Consider the following 15,662-nt stretch of genomic DNA (forward strand, 5'->3'; position numbering starts at 1 on the left):
TGAGATGCTGTTCCTCCAGTTTGCATGTGGCCTCACTCGGACCAGCACGTTCTTTTTCAATGAAGGACACCTAGAGATCCCATTTCCACTGGGTTTAATGTTTCATCTACTGTGGGCTCCACGAGTTCAGATGTAACAATGCTTCCTGAGCCACATTTGGTATCAATTATTCCACACTTGCTGACAGTACCTGGTGTGAGTCTACACTGTAGATGTCAACAGATTTCCTAATTTGGCAGGCGAGGTAAGATATTGGCCCAGGGAGAATCATTATATTTACACCAAATCCATGCCTTCCAAAGAACATAACACACTACAGCACAGGAACAGGCTCTTTAGTCCACAATGTCTGTGTCGATCATGATGTTAAGTTGATCTCGGCTTGCATGTGGTCCATATCCCCTGTCCGTTCCCAGCTTATGTGTCATACCTAACTGTCACTGTATGTCATGTTGTCACTTGCGGGCGGAGCACCAAGGCAAATTCATTGTATGTGAATACTTGGCCAATAAACATATACATTCATTGAGTCTGAAGAAGGGTTTCGGCCCGAAACGTCGCCTATTTCCTTCGCTCCATAGATGCTGCTGCAACCACTGAGTTTCCCCAGCAATTTTGTGTACCTTCATTCATTCATTCATATCCATGCACCTATCTAAAAGCCTCTTAAACGCCTCTGCCTTTTGTTCCCACCACAACCCCATGCAACACATTCAAGGCACCTTCCACTCTCTCTGTGTAACCAAAAAAGTGCTTGCCCTGCACACTTCTTTTAACTTTCCTCCTCTGATCTTAAACCTCTGTCTTTGACATTTCTACCCAGGGAAAATGTTCTGACTGTCGACCCCATCTTGCCTCCCCTAATGTTATATATTTTTCTCAACCTCGGACACTCCAGAGAAAACAACCCATGTTTGTCCAACCTCTCCTTAAAGATAATATATAATCTAATCCGCGCAGCATTCTGGTAAGCCTTTTTTGCCCCATCTCGAAAGCTTCCACATCCTCCCGATAATGGGAGTGACCAGACCTGCAGCCAAGTCAAGTCAAGTTTATTCGTCACATACACATACGAGATGTGCAGTGAAATGAAAAGTGGCAATGCTCGTGGACTCTGTGCAAAAAGACAAACAAACAAACAAACAAACAGAATGGAACAGAATCACATATTCTTTTACATATTAAATATTGTGGGCAGAAGGAAAAAGGGAAAAAAACCCAGCAATTTAATAAACCCCCAAAAAAACTCCAATACGCCAATACTCCAACATGCTTCCCAGCTAAAGTTTAATAAAGCTGCAACGTGACTTCCAGACTCTTAAGGGCCTGTTCCACTTGGCGATTTTTTTCGGCGACTGCCGGCATCTTTGACTGACGTATTAGGTCACCGAAAAATTCGCGGCGTAATGACCGTATTGACGAGCGGTGGTTTTTTTCAAGTGTCGCAAAAAGTTTTTTGTTGCCGCTGGATTTTGAAATGTTCAAAATCTTTTGGCGACACTGATATGAGTAGTCATGCCTACTATGTTCTGTTGTGCTGAAGTAAAGAAAGAATTTCATTGTCCTATCAGGGACAAATGACAATAAACATGACAAGATTCTTGAATCTTGAATGACTCCGGCAGTTGCCGAAAAAATTGCCAAGTGGGACAGGCCCTTTACACTCAATGCCCTGATTGATGAAGGCAAACATATCATATGCCTTCTTTACCATTCCTATCTACTTTTGTAGCCAGTTTCAGGCAGATATGGACTTGGACCTCAGAATCCCTATGAACTGCCTTATTTGATGCCCGTGTACACACACACACACACAGAAGATAAAAATGTTGAACTCTAAAGGGTAAAGAAATGCTGCAAATACTTAACAGGCCATGTGGAGTTCATGGAGGGGGGAGAGACCGTTAACATTTATGGTGGAAAGCCTTTGATTGGAAGGTCTTTAATCTGTAACATTAACTCCATAAATGCTGCATGACAGCTGAGTATTTACAGCGTTTACCACTGAGCCTGCAAGCGATCCCCACACATTTATACTACCCTACACACACACTAGGGGCAATATTACATTCATACCAAGCCAATTAACCTACAAACCTGTACGTCTTTGGAGTGTGGGAGGAAACCAAAGATCTCGTAGAAAACCCACGCAGGTCTCGGGGAGAACGCACACAAACTCCGTAGAGACAGCGCCCGTGGTCAGGATAGAACCCGCTATGAGGCAGTAGCTCTACCGGGCTGCCCTAATTATAGACAATAGACAATAGGTGCAGGAGTAGGCCATTCGGCCCTTCGAGCCAGCACTGCCATTCAATGTGATCATGGCTGAATTAGATGGCAATGCCTTAGCCATTTGTGTATTGCAAGGCCACTAGGGCCTCGTCCATCCTTATCAAGGGGAGTGCTAACCTCTCCTTTTATACAAAATAAAATATTGGTTCATAATATCCAATTATTCTCCAGAGAAGAATCCCTCCTTTCTACTTATAAAGGAAAGAATTTTCACCTTTATATAGCATCTTTCACATTGCTTTTAGTGTGCCCTGCAGAGCCCATGAGGTATTTCAAAGTGTGTTCACAGTTCACCAGACTTCATTTTCTTTGATGATTTCTTCTACTCCATTTGCAGTTTCGAAACTTCAAGATAATCTACCGACGCTACGCTGGCCTCTACTTCTGCATTTGCGTGGACGTCAATGACAACAACCTGGTCTATCTGGAAGCTATCCACAATTTTGTGGAGGTAAGCGGTGATTGTGGTTGGGGAATGTGTGAGAAAGAACTGCAGATGCCGGATAAAATCGAAGGTAGATTCAGATTCAGATTCAGATTCAACTTTAATTGTCATTGTCAGTGTACATTACAGAGACAACGAATTGCAGTTAGCATCTCCCTGGAAGAGCGACATAGAATATGATTTCAATAAATAAATCTATTTACATGCATACAGTCATAGTGTTTTTCCTGTGGGAGGAGTGTCCGGAGGGGGGGGGGGGTGATTGGCAGTCACCGAGGTACAGTTTTGAGTAGAGTGACAGCCGCAGGGAAGAAGCTGTTCCTGGACCTGCTGGTCCGGCAACGGAGAGACCTGTAGCGCCTCCCGGATGGTAGGAGGGTAAACAGTCCATGGTTGGGGTGAGAGCAGTCCCTGGCAATGCTGAGCGCCCTCCGCAGACAACGCTTACTTTGGACAGACTCAATGGAGGGGAGCGAGGAACCGGTGATGCGTTGGGCAATTTTCACCACCCTCTGCAATGCCTTCCGGTCGGAGACAGAGCAGTTGCCATACCATACTGTGATACAGTTGGTAAGGATGCTCTCGATGGTGCAGCGGTAGAAGTTCACCAGGATCTGAGGAGACAGATGGACCTTCTTCAGTCTCAGAATGCTGGAGTAACACAGCAGGTGAGGCAGCATCTATGGAGAGAAGGAATGTGACGTTTCGGGTCGAGACCCTTCTTCAGACCGTCACCTATTCCTGTTCTCCAGAGATGCTGCCTGACCCACTGAGTTGCTCCAGCACTTTGTGCCCTTTTGTACATGAAGAGTGGTCACTTGAATGGGGTGACAAAAAAGCTCCAGTTTGGGTCGGAAGTCTGTGCAAGCAGTGAATTTATACAAAAGGCTTCTAATTTCCTAGGAAGTTTGTAATTGCTTGCTTCCTCCCTTTTAGTAATTGTGCTTCTGTATCCAGTGGCAGACGGGATGTCACCAAGGTTGGGCTTTTAAGACAAATCAGCAATACCACTTATGCAACACAAAGGGTGGCGGGTGTATAACACGAGCTGCCGCAGGAGGTAGTTGAGGCAGGGACTATCGCAACGTTTAGACAGGCACATGGATAGAACAGGTATATAGACAAAAGACAATAGGTGCAGGAGTAGGCCATTTGGCACTTCGAGCCAGCACCGCCATTCAATGCGATCATGGCTGATCATCCCCAATCAGTATCCCGTTCCTGCCTTCTCCCCATATCCCCTGACTCCGCTATCTTTAAGAGCCCTATCTAGCTCTCTCTTGAAAGCATTTAGACAACCTACCTCCACCACCCTCTGAGGCAGAGAATTCCACAGACTCACCACTCTCTGTGAGAAAAAGTATTTCCGTTCTAAATGGCTTACTCCTTATTCTTAAACTGTGGCCCCTGGTTCTGGACTCCCCCAACACCGGGAACATGTTTCCTGCCTCTAGCATGTCCAAGCCCTTAACAATCTTATATGTTTCAATGAGATACCCTCTCATCCTTCTAAACTCCAGAGTGTACAAGCCCAGCTGCTCCATTCACTCAGCATATGACAGTCCCGCCATCCCGGGAATTAACCTTGTAAACCTACGCTGCACTCCCTCAATAGCAAGAATTACGCTGCACTCCCTCAATAGCAAGAATTTAGTGGGATATATAGGCCAATGCAGGCAGATGGGATTAGTGTAGATGGGGCATGTTGGTCGGTGTGGGCAGGTTGGGCTGAAGGGCTTGTTTCCATGCTATGACCCTAGGTGTGCACTGCTTGAGCTAATAAAAACAACGCAGAACAGGGTATCGACCCGAAACGTTGCCTATTTCCTTCGCTCCATAGATGCTGCTGCACCCGCTGAGTTTCTCCAGCATTTTTGTGTACCTTCCATTTTCCAGCATCTGCAGTTCCTTCTTAAACACAGAATATTTTAAACTTGTGTACATTTTTCTATCATCTTGAAGAAAGTGATATCCTACATCTGCCCCACGGCTTGCAGCTAAAGATGCCAACTCACAATGGGATACATTTTCAAAGATAGCAGTAATGCAACAGTAACATTTTTTTTAGTGTATGTCCTGGGTGTCTAGGTGAGGCGGTTCTCCTGTTCTCAGTTTATCCAGTGGGAGTTAGTTAATTAAAATGGAAGCTCCCAGCGGGCGTCGCAGAGCCGTGCAAGATCGGACCCTGCGGCCGGCCAAGAACGAAGACCAGGAAGAACGAGAAAGGCCCAGCGATCTCAGACTTTTCTCTTTTTCTTTCCAAACGGCACCCAAATATGGCGACTGCGCATTTGTGGGTTGTGCAAAAGAATTTCACCGTGTTGTGCATATGTGATAATCAAGGAACCATTGAATCATTAATTGCCAATTAGAAGATTGACACAAAATGCTGGAGTAACTCAGCGGGTCAGGCAGCATCTCTGGAGAGAAGGAATGGGTGATGTTTCGGGTCGAGACCCTCTTGGTGTCTTGCTAATTTCCCCCTCTATATCCTGTGAGTCTCACAACTTTTTCTCTTTTCATCTCAGGCCCTTGTCCAACCATATGCCCATCAAACCATATGTATCCACCTATCTGTCTATGCTTTTGGCCTGCCCCTGTTCTCTTACAGCTTTCTCTCACCCCCCCCCCCCCCCCAATCCCCCCCACACACAGTCAGTCTGAAGAAGGATCCCAACCCGAGCCATCATGCTGAGAGAATGGAGCAGCTGGGCTTGTACACTGGAGTTTAGAAGGATGAGAGGGAATATCATTGAAACATCTAAGATTGTAAAGGGTTTGGACACGATAGAGGCAGGAAACATGTTCCCGATGTTGGGGGAGTCCAGAACCAGGGGCCACACAGTTTAAGAATAAGGAGTAAGCCATTTAGAACGGAGACGAGGAAACACTTTTTCTCACAGAGAGTGGTGAGTCTGTGGAATTCTCTGCCTCAGTGGAGGCAGGTTCTCTGGATGCTTTCAAGAGAGAGCTAGAAAGGGCTCTTAAAAATAGCGGAGTCAGGGGATATGGGGAGAAGGCAGGAACTGATTGGGGATGATCAGCCATGATCACATTGAATGGCGGTGCTGGCTCGAAGGCCCGAATGGCCTACTCCTGCACCTATTGTCTATTGTCTATTATCATCTATCCATGTTCTCTTGAGATGCTGCGTGATCCGCTGAGTTACTCCAGCACTTTGTGCCGTTCTTTAAAAGAGCTGGCTCAGGAATGTTGGATGGATGACCTCTTTTACTACATAATTCTAGGAATCTAATCCTTGTGAAAACTACAAATGTGGCGCACTAATGAGTTTCTGTTTTGGTTTCAGCCCCTTTCCACAACTCGTCCAGAGTGCCAGTTTGTTAAAATAGATTTCTAACACTGAAAAGCTTGATTTTTATTCCCTTCATACGAGGTGCTCAAGTGATGAATATGCTGAAGGAACTTTGGAAACACAATGAAAGCTCTTTGTAAAACATTGCAGCACCCAATACATTGGTCAGTGTGTTATACTTAATGCAGTAGCCATGGGTTGTGATTGAGTTGTAGGTTCTGCATGCATACCAAAAAGAGACATAGAAACATTCGAGCCAGCACTACCATTCATTGTGATCATGGCTGATCGTCCCCTCTCAATACCCCGTGCCTGCCTTCTCCCCATATCCCTTGACTCCACTAGCCCCTAGAGCTCTATCTAACTCTCTCTTAAATCCATCCAGTGACTTGGCCTCCACTGCCCTCTGTGGCAGGGAATTCCATAAATTCACAACTCTCTGGGTGAAAAAGATTTTTCTCATCTCAGTCTTAAACGACCTCCCCTTTATTCTAAGATTCATTGTGATCGTGGCTGATCGTCCCCAATCAATAACCCGAGCCTGCCTTCTCCCCATATCCCTTGATTCCACTAGCCCCTATGGAGTTCATTTTTAGTTTAGTTTAGTTTAGAGATACAGCGTGCACTAATACTATGGGACACACACTACTGACAATTTATATGTATACCAAGCCAATTACCTACAAACTTGTATGTCTTTAGAGTGTGGGAGGAAACCGAAGAACTCGGAATATACCCACGTGGTCATGGGGAGAACGTACAAACTCCGTTCAGACAGCAGCTGTAGTTGGGATTGAACCTGGGTCTCTGGCACTGTAAGCTCTGCAAGGCGGCAACTTTACTGCTGTGCCACTGTGGCACCAGACATAAGAAAATAGTGTCTGGAACATTTGGCATTCAAAGTGTTTCCTTAGTCTTGACCCGAAACACAGACATTTCTTTCCCCTCTCACAAAAGCTGTTCCACCTGCTGAGTTCCTCCACAAACTAAACCCCCAAAAGACAGTGGATGGTGTAACCTTCCCTCTTCTCCTTCCCCCATCAACTTATCTTTTGCTCCTGTACAACATGGAAACAAACCCTTCGGCCCACGGTGTCCGCGCCAACCAACAATTGTTCTATCCTACACACTGGGGACAATTTACAGAAGCCAATTATCCTACCCACCCGCACGTCTTTGGAATGTGGGAGGAAACCGGAGCACCCGGAGAAATCCCACGCAGTTACTGAGAAAAAATACATAAGTCCGTACAGATGGCAGCCAAAATCTGGATCGAACCCGGGTCTCTGGCGCTGCAAGGGTGAACAAGAGGAAGAGGATTGGACTTTGCTGCCTTCCCTCACAGTGGGAACCATTGTGTTTGTGTGGAGACAACAGAGAATTTGCCTACAAGGCTGCACGAATTTAGGATGTGGGAGGAAAACCACGTGGTGACAGGGAGAACGTGCAAACTCCACACAAACATAATAGAAACATAGAAAATAGGTGCAGGTGTAGGCCATTCGGCCCTTCAGCCCTGCACCGCCATTCAATATGATCATGGATGATCATCCAACTCAGTATCCTGTACCTGCCTTCTCTCCATACCCCCTGATCCCTTTAGCCACAAGGGCCACATCTAACTCCCTCTTAAATATAGCCAATGAACTGTGGCCTCAACTGCCTTCTGTGGCAGAGAATTCCAGAGATTCACCACTCTCTGTGTGAAAAATGTTTTCCTCATCTCGGTCCTAAAAGATTTCCCCCTTATCCTTAAACTGTGTGACCCCTTGTTCTGGGTTAATGTTAAATTCTTCTTTAATGTTGTGTTTTATTTTTATTGGTGTGCTGCAATGGCAACTCAAATTTCACTACACCTATTGGTGTATGTGACAATAAATGTCCTTTGTCCTTTTGTCCTACTGCAGTGCCACTGTGCCTCCCATGATATGGGACTCTCTGGCTCTGAGGAAAAGCTGATAAAGTAATTTAATTATATTGTTCAGCATTGCTTAGGGGACAGTCGTCTTAGGTTTTGAAAAGCTCAAGGTTTGCTGTCGGCGAACTAGGCTGAGTATAATCGGGTGTTCTGTGGTTTCTGTTGAGGGTAGATAACATTGTGGTGCAGTTTCATCTCACTGGATGCATGTGTAAATGACAAGAACATTTAAAGTGTGGACAGAACAGGAGCAAAATATTGAGAGAAGCATCAAATAAAATGCAGAAAACTTACGAGAGTTGAGGGGAGCATCATCTGTCATACAAGCTGTTAGTTGAAAGTTTTTGAAAGAAGCAGCTATTGTGGTTTTGGAAATACAGCATGGAAACAGGCCCTTCGGCCCAACGAGCCCATGCCGACCCTTCACACACGTTCTATATTTTCCCATTTTCACATTCACGTTCGGGGCAATTATTTTTTACAACTGAGTATTAACCTACAATGCTGCACGAATTTAGGATGTGGGAGGAAACCCACGTGGAGACAAGGAGAACGTGCAAACTCCACACGAACAGCACCCGAGGTCAGGATTGAACCTGGGCGCTCGGGCGTACCGGACTTTGGAAATGGCGCCCCGCATGTGTAAACATGCTAATGTAATTTCACTCTGGGTCTCTGCTGCTGCAACTCTTCCAGCTGCGCCACAAAAAGAACCTTTCAGACATTCCAATATTACAGATATTACTCTTCAAATCTTGAAATTTAACATATATTGTGTATGTAATAAAAAAAACAGATATGACAAAGTGTCCCAGGCCTGAAACGTGATTCTATTTCTCCTTTTGCACAAGGCTGCCTGACTTATTCAGCGTTTTCAGCATTTTCTGCTTTTATTGTAGATGCATTTTGTAGATTTTCATCAAGCATATCACAACCTGTTGAATGGTTCCAGTAAAATTTCAGATAACTTACGGAAATTATATGTGTAATTCTCAGAAAGATAAACAAAAGCAGGCTTTCAGGATCCCTGTGCTTTGTAGCCCTGGATGTTTTTTTCCTAATGTAATTATTGCTTATTTCCTTCAGCTGGTTTAAAATTAAATGGTCCCAGATCGAGCGTTTTATAAAGAAAGTGTATTGTAAAATGTTGGTAACTTTATTTTATCTTCTGTCTCCATCTCATTGCAGGTTTTGAATGAATATTTCCATAATGTCTGTGAATTAGATCTTGTCTTCAACTTCTACAAGGTAAATCAGTTTGTCAAACGAAACAACCTTGTGTATTTGTTGCTGAGATTTGAAAGCTCTGTTGGCTCGGCTCATATTTCCCCCACTCGGGAAAATAGTTGTTCAGAATAAGAAAAATGGCTGCGATTATTTGGCCTCTTGATTCTTTTGGTTTTCCTTTGCCCTGTTGTCAGCCTTCCTTGGTAGACAAAAATGCTGGAGAAACTCAGTGGGTGCAGCAGCATCTATGGAGCGAAGGAAATAGGCAACGTTTCGGCACGAAACGTTGCCTATTTCCTTCGCTCCATAGATGCTGCTGCACCCGCTGTGTTTTTCCAGTATTTTTGTCTACCTTCGATTTTCCAGCATCTGCAGTTCCTTCTTAAACACAGGTTTGTAGGTTAATTGGTTTTGGTAAAAACACGGCATCCTTCCGTGGTTGGCTCATTGGTGAATTCTGCAAATCAATCCACCTACGCTCTCAGGGGGCAAATTAAAATGGCCATTTTACCTCCCGATCCAAAGCCGATCAGATAAATCAGAGGAAAACAACTCGAACGTGCAAACCCCACTCAGACAGCACTGTAGGTTAGGATCGAACCCAGAGTTTGCTGGCGCCAAGAGTCAGCACTATAGTTATAAAGTTACATATATAATAATAAGAATCTGAAGAAGGGTCTCGACCCGAAACGTCACCTATTCCTTCGCTCCATAGATGCTGCCTCACCCGCTGAGTTTCCCCAGCATTTTTGCCTACCTTTCTACACATGGGGTTGGTCAACATTTGCCTAAAATGATAAAACATAAAACCTTGCAACTTCAGAGAGACAGTCGCCATGGAAAATGTTGGGAAAACAACATTGACACATTACATAACCAAATATTATTCTTCCTAGCATTCAGATTTGGATGCAGGAAACCTATGGCGGATAATTTATTTAACGTATCCGTGTAGCCCAACTGAATAAACTGGCACAGTCGGCTATTGCGATGTTATTTAAGGACCGTTTTGGTTGCAAGCTGGTATCTTCTGATATCAGTCTTCTTCTTCTTGCGAATAAAACATAAACCTAAGGGGTTGGACAGGCTAGATGCAGGAAGATTGTTCCTGATGTTGGGGAAGTCCAGAACTAGGGGTCACAGTTTAAGGATTAGAGGGAAGTCTTTTAGGACCGAGATGAGAAAACAAATTTCACACAGAGAGTGGTGAATCTGTGGAATTCTCTGCCACAGAGGGTAGTTGAGGCCACAGTTCATTGGCTATATTTAAGAGGGAGTTAGATGTGGCCCTTGTGGCTAAAGGGATCAGGGGTTATGGAGAGAAGGCAGGTATGGGATACTGAGTTGGATGATCAGCCATGATCATATTAAATGGCGGTGCAGGCTCGAAGGGCCGAATGGCCTACTCCTGCACCTATTGTCTATGTTTCTATGGTAGATCTCAAGCCGGGAGATGAGCAGCCAGGTTGTCTCTGCATCAATGTCTGCCAGGCCCTGAGCTGCTCGACTGGAGTAGGTTGAAGGAACCCAGTGATGGTTCGCAAGGTGCTGTTCATGCTCGTATCTACCAGGCTAGTATGTTTGCTTCTACTCCATACGGGTGCGCAGTACTCAGCTGGGGCATACACAAGAGCTAAGGCAGAGGTGGGACGAGTTGATGGGCTGGCTCCCCAACTTGTTCCTGCCAGGCGTCGGATGAGGCCGCTATGTCCCATGAAATCAGTAACAGACTCGAATACCTGCATTGCCTTGAGCTGTACAATTACTGCTGTGCCAAGGCGTGGAGGAATGTTCCTTACCAACCCCTGAAAAAGGTGTGGTGAAGTTTGGTGGAGACACAGTTATTAAAGCAAATAGTATTTGTTCCATCCTTTCTAATTATAGGGGAGAATAGAATGTGAGCCCAGGAAAAAACAACAACAAATGTCTGTGAAATGGGATGCAGGAATGAAAGATTTAGTTATCTCTGCTTTAATTCATGGAATCATAGTCATACAGTGTGGAAACAGGCTCTTCAGCCCAACTTGCCCTCACCGACATACATGTTCCATCTAAGGAAGGGTCTCGACCCAAAACGTCACCCATTCCGTCTCCAGAGTTGCTGCCTGTCCCACTGAGTTACTCCAGTATTTTGTGCCCATCTACACTAGATCAGCCATGATCATATTGAATGGCGGTGCTGGCTCGAAGGGCCGAATGGCCTACTCCTGCACCTATTGTCTATTGTCTATAGTTCCACCTGCCTGCGTTTGGCCCATATCCCTCTAAACCTATCCTATCCATGCATCTGTCTAAATGTTTCTTAAATGTTGCATTAGTCTCTGCCTCAACTACCTCCATCAGTAGCTCGGTCCATTCACCCACCACCCTTTGTGTGGAAAAAATTACCCCTAGAAGAATAGAATAGAATGCCTTTCATTGTCATTCAAACAGCTTGGTTTGAACAAAATTGCCCTTGTGTTCTTATTAAATCTTTCCTTTCCCCCCTTTACCTGAAACCTATGCCCTCTGGTTCTCAATACCCCTACTCTGGGCAAGAGACTCTGTGCATCTACCCGATCTATTCCTCACATGTCTAACATTAAAAAATAGGTGCCGGAGTAGGCCATTTGACCCTTCGAGCCAGCACCGCCATTCAATATGATCATGGCTGATCATCTAAAATCAATTCCCCTTTTCTGCTTTTCCCACATATTCCTTGATTCCGTTAGAAACGTAGAAAATAGGTGCAGGATGAGGCAATTCGGGCCTTCAAGCCAGCACCGCCATTCATTGCGATCATGGCTGATCGTCCCCAATCAATAACCCGTGCCTGCCTTCTCCCCATATCCCTAAGCCCTAAGAGCTAAATCTAACTCTCCCTTGAAAACATCCAGCGAATTGGCTTCCACTGCCTTCTGTGGCAGAGAATTCCACAGATTCACAACTCTCTGGGTGAAGAAGTTCTTCCTCATCTCAATCCTAAATGGCCTACCCCTTATTCTTAAACTGTGTGACCCCCTAGTTCTGGACTCCCACAACATGGGGAACTATATTTCTCTCATTGTCTGAAATAGCTCCCGTGGTTACCTGTTATTACCAACATTGTATATAAGTTGTACATGGCTCAATGTATGTCCTCCATATCCTGTTTGAATGACAAAACCTACAATTGATAATATTGCCTGCATTTTATTAAACAAGTTTCATATGCACCTTCACTGAATTCTTCGTCACATCATTAAGCCTCAACTTGAGCTAGTTTGAGAGCCACATAATTGTATCCCTGAGGGCTTAATTTGCCACTTCCCATACCTATGCTGTGCTCTTATCATTTATCACTGCCTGTGGAAAAATGCCATACTGCCCTTTGACAGAACAACCAGTTATTAAATCTATCTAAAAATCAACGAGGACCTTTGTATTGGGGCAGGAGCATGGGGGTTAAGGAGCATTATAGGAAAATTGACCTGCTGATGCTGTGCGTTACCAATGAAGAACTGTGTTGTTCGGTGCTTTAACAGAATACTGATGACGACTGTTGGTCTCAGTGGGTAACAATCTCATCTGGGGTAAATACTAAATGACATGCAGCGCAGTAATCCTAGGTTCAGTCTAGGAGTCCAGGGTTGCTGATGAGGAGGCAGAAGGAGATCGTGGCTAAGTTGACTTCACTTACTTGGGTACTGTGGTCTGAAAATCCGTCCGGTTACTTAGAGGACAAGTGACATCGAAATTTAAGCATCCCGAAGTACTGTGGGAAGCTTTGTTTTGCATGACATTAGACAATAGGTGCAGGAGCAGGCCATTTGGCCCTTCGAGCCAGCACCGCCATTCAATGTGATCATCCCCAATCAGTACCCCGTTCCTGCCTTCTCCCCATATCCCCTGACTCCGCTATTTTTAAGAGACCTATCTAGCTCTCTCTTGAAAGCATCCAGAGAACCTGCCTCCACCGCCCTCTGAGGCAGAGAATTCCACAGGCTCACCACTCTCTGTTAGAAAAAGTGTTTCCTCGTCTCCGTTCTAAATGGCTTACTCCTTATTCTTAAACTGTGGCCTCTGGTTCTGGACTCCCCCGACACCGGGAACATGTTTCCTGCCTCTAGTGTGTCCAAGCCCATAACAATCTGTCCAGCCCTTTGCATGCTATCCTGTATGGAAGGCAAATGCAATTTTCGCTTTTATTTCGATGACCAGAATACAAAAACAGGAATATAATCCTGAGACTTTTTAAGGCGCTGGTCAGATCGCTTTTGTAGTATTGCGAGTAATTTCGAGCGATCCCCGCACACTAACACTATCCTACACCCACTAGGGACAATTTTTACATTTACCAAACCAATTAACCTACAAACCTGTACGTCTTTGGAGTGTGGGAGGAAACCGAAGATCTCGGAGAAAACCCACGCAGGTCACGGGGAGAACGTACAAACTCCGTACAGACAGCACCCGTGGTCGGGATTGAACCCGGGTCTCCGGCGCTGCATTCGCTGTAAGGCAGGAACTCTACCGCTGCGCCACCGTTTTCTCCGAGTGCCCCAGTTTCCTCCCACACTCCAAAGACGTACAGGTTTGTAGGTTGACAAAAGTGCTGGAGAAACTCAGCGGGTGAGGCAGCATCTATGGAGCGAAGGAAATAGGCAACGTTTCGGGACGAAACGTTGCCTATTTCCTTCGCTCCATAGATGCTGCCTCACCCGCTGAGTTTCTCCAGCACTTTTGTCTACCTTCGATTTTCCAGCATCTGCAGTTCCTTCTTAAACACAGGTTTGTAGGTTAATTGGTTTTGGTAAAAATTGCAAATAGTGTGTAGGATAGTGTTAGTGTACGGGGTGGTCGATGGTCGGAGTGGACTGGGCCGGATACTGAGTTGGATGATCAGCCATAATCATATTGAATGGCGGTGCAGGCTTGAAGGGCCGAATGGCCTACTCCTGCACCTATTTTTTTCTATGTCTATCTCTCCGTTTCCGCGCTGTTTCTCCAAAGTCTTAGTCTTAGTAAATCAGCAGGGGCCAGTTGGGCTGAAACGGCCAGTTTCTGTGTTGTAAATATTTTGTAGAGATCGTGGTGGAGAGTGAGGCGCTGATGTGATTATTTCTACATCTCCATGTAATGATGTGCCCACTGTCTCTTGTTTCACCCTTGCAGGTATACACTGTGGTGGATGAGATGTTCCTAGCGGGAGAGATCAGAGAAACGAGCCAGACCAAGGTGTTGAAGCAGCTGCTGATGTTACAGTCCTTGGAGTGAAGTACAAAAGGATGCTTCAGCGACAGATAGCAGCTATCTCTACTCAAGCTCCACTGGTGCAAGTGTGTAGGTGTGAGTTACTTGTGTGTGTGCGTGTGTGTGTGTGTGCGTGTGTGTGAGAATGAGAGAGAGAGGAATGAATGGAAACTACAGGGAACAATGAAGTTGACCGGTAACTGCAGGACGATGACCACTTAGCCCATCTTCAACATCTCTGTCACAAGTTAATCTGGTCGTACACCACTCCCGTGCTTCTGGCTGTCTTGACTACTGATTAATCGGGATCCCCCATACATTCCTGGATTTTGAACACAGCCCCGACAAGTTGACCTCAGAACCAGGCAATACTTCATTCCAAAGGACACAGGGTTCTGGAGTAATGCAGCGGGTCAAGCAGCATCTCTGGAGACCGTGGGTAGGTGATGTTTCAGATCGGGACTCGGAGTCCGAAGAAGGGCCACAACTTGAAACGTCACCAGAGATACACACAACATGCTGGAGTAACTCAGCGGGTGAGGCAGCATCTAGGGAGAGAAGGAATGGGTGGCGTTTCGGGTCTCCCCCATTCATCCTGCGCAGATCCCCCCCCCCCCCCCATCCATCCTGTACTGATCCCCCATTCAAGAAGAATGGGGGGAACAGTCAGAAGAAAGGTCTCGACCCGAAACGTTGCCTATTTCCTTCTCTCCATAGATTCTACCTCACCCGCTGAGATACTCCAGCATTTTGTGTCTCGATTTTATCCAGCATCTGCAGTTTTTTCTCACACATCACCAGAGATGCTGCTTTGACAAAGGCTCGAGATGGAGCCCAAAAGGAATAAATAGTTGCGAACAGTCATGGTTCTAATACCTAGCTGTGAAACGTCACCTCTCCATGTTCTCCAGACATGCTGCCTGACCCACTGAGTTACTCCAACACTTTGTGCCCTTTTGTGTAAACCAGCATCCGCTGTTCTTTGTTTCTGTTAATACTTTATTTTGAGCAAGCCAGCTCAATAAGTCTAAAATACAGTGCATATATAAATACACTACATTGCCCCTTATATGGACCAAGCACCAGATTGAGGAGTCCCTGGTAGAACGTAAATGTGTGTTAATTAATTAAAAGCTGGTGTTAATTAATTAGAAATTAACGTAAAAGCAACATGGCATTTTTTATATTCTATCCTCTGTTACAACTGCCCATTTTCCCGTGGCTGCAGACAGCATCTCAAGTCATTCACACCA

At 45.4% G+C, this 15,662-nt stretch overlaps 1 protein-coding gene and 1 pseudogene across 1 annotated transcript in view; one reads left to right on the forward strand and one right to left on the reverse strand.

Moving 5' to 3' along the window:
• ap2s1 (adaptor related protein complex 2 subunit sigma 1) overlaps positions 1 to 14,598 on the forward strand; it is a 36,261-nt gene extending 21,663 nt beyond the window's left edge. Inside the window, exons 3-5 of the mRNA XM_033014542.1 lie at positions 2,630 to 2,743; positions 9,160 to 9,219; positions 14,332 to 14,598. Coding sequence (XP_032870433.1) covers positions 2,630 to 2,743; positions 9,160 to 9,219; positions 14,332 to 14,433 — 276 coding nt within the window. The 3' untranslated portion in view covers positions 14,434 to 14,598. The remainder of the gene's footprint in view (positions 1 to 2,629; positions 2,744 to 9,159; positions 9,220 to 14,331) is intronic.
• LOC116967926 lies at positions 2,314 to 2,428 on the reverse strand (annotated as a pseudogene).
• Positions 14,599 to 15,662: the final 1,064 nt, after the last annotated feature.

Source organism: Amblyraja radiata, chromosome 41, assembly GCF_010909765.2.
Source record: "Amblyraja radiata isolate CabotCenter1 chromosome 41, sAmbRad1.1.pri, whole genome shotgun sequence".
NCBI classification, from domain to species: domain Eukaryota; kingdom Metazoa; phylum Chordata; class Chondrichthyes; order Rajiformes; family Rajidae; genus Amblyraja; species Amblyraja radiata.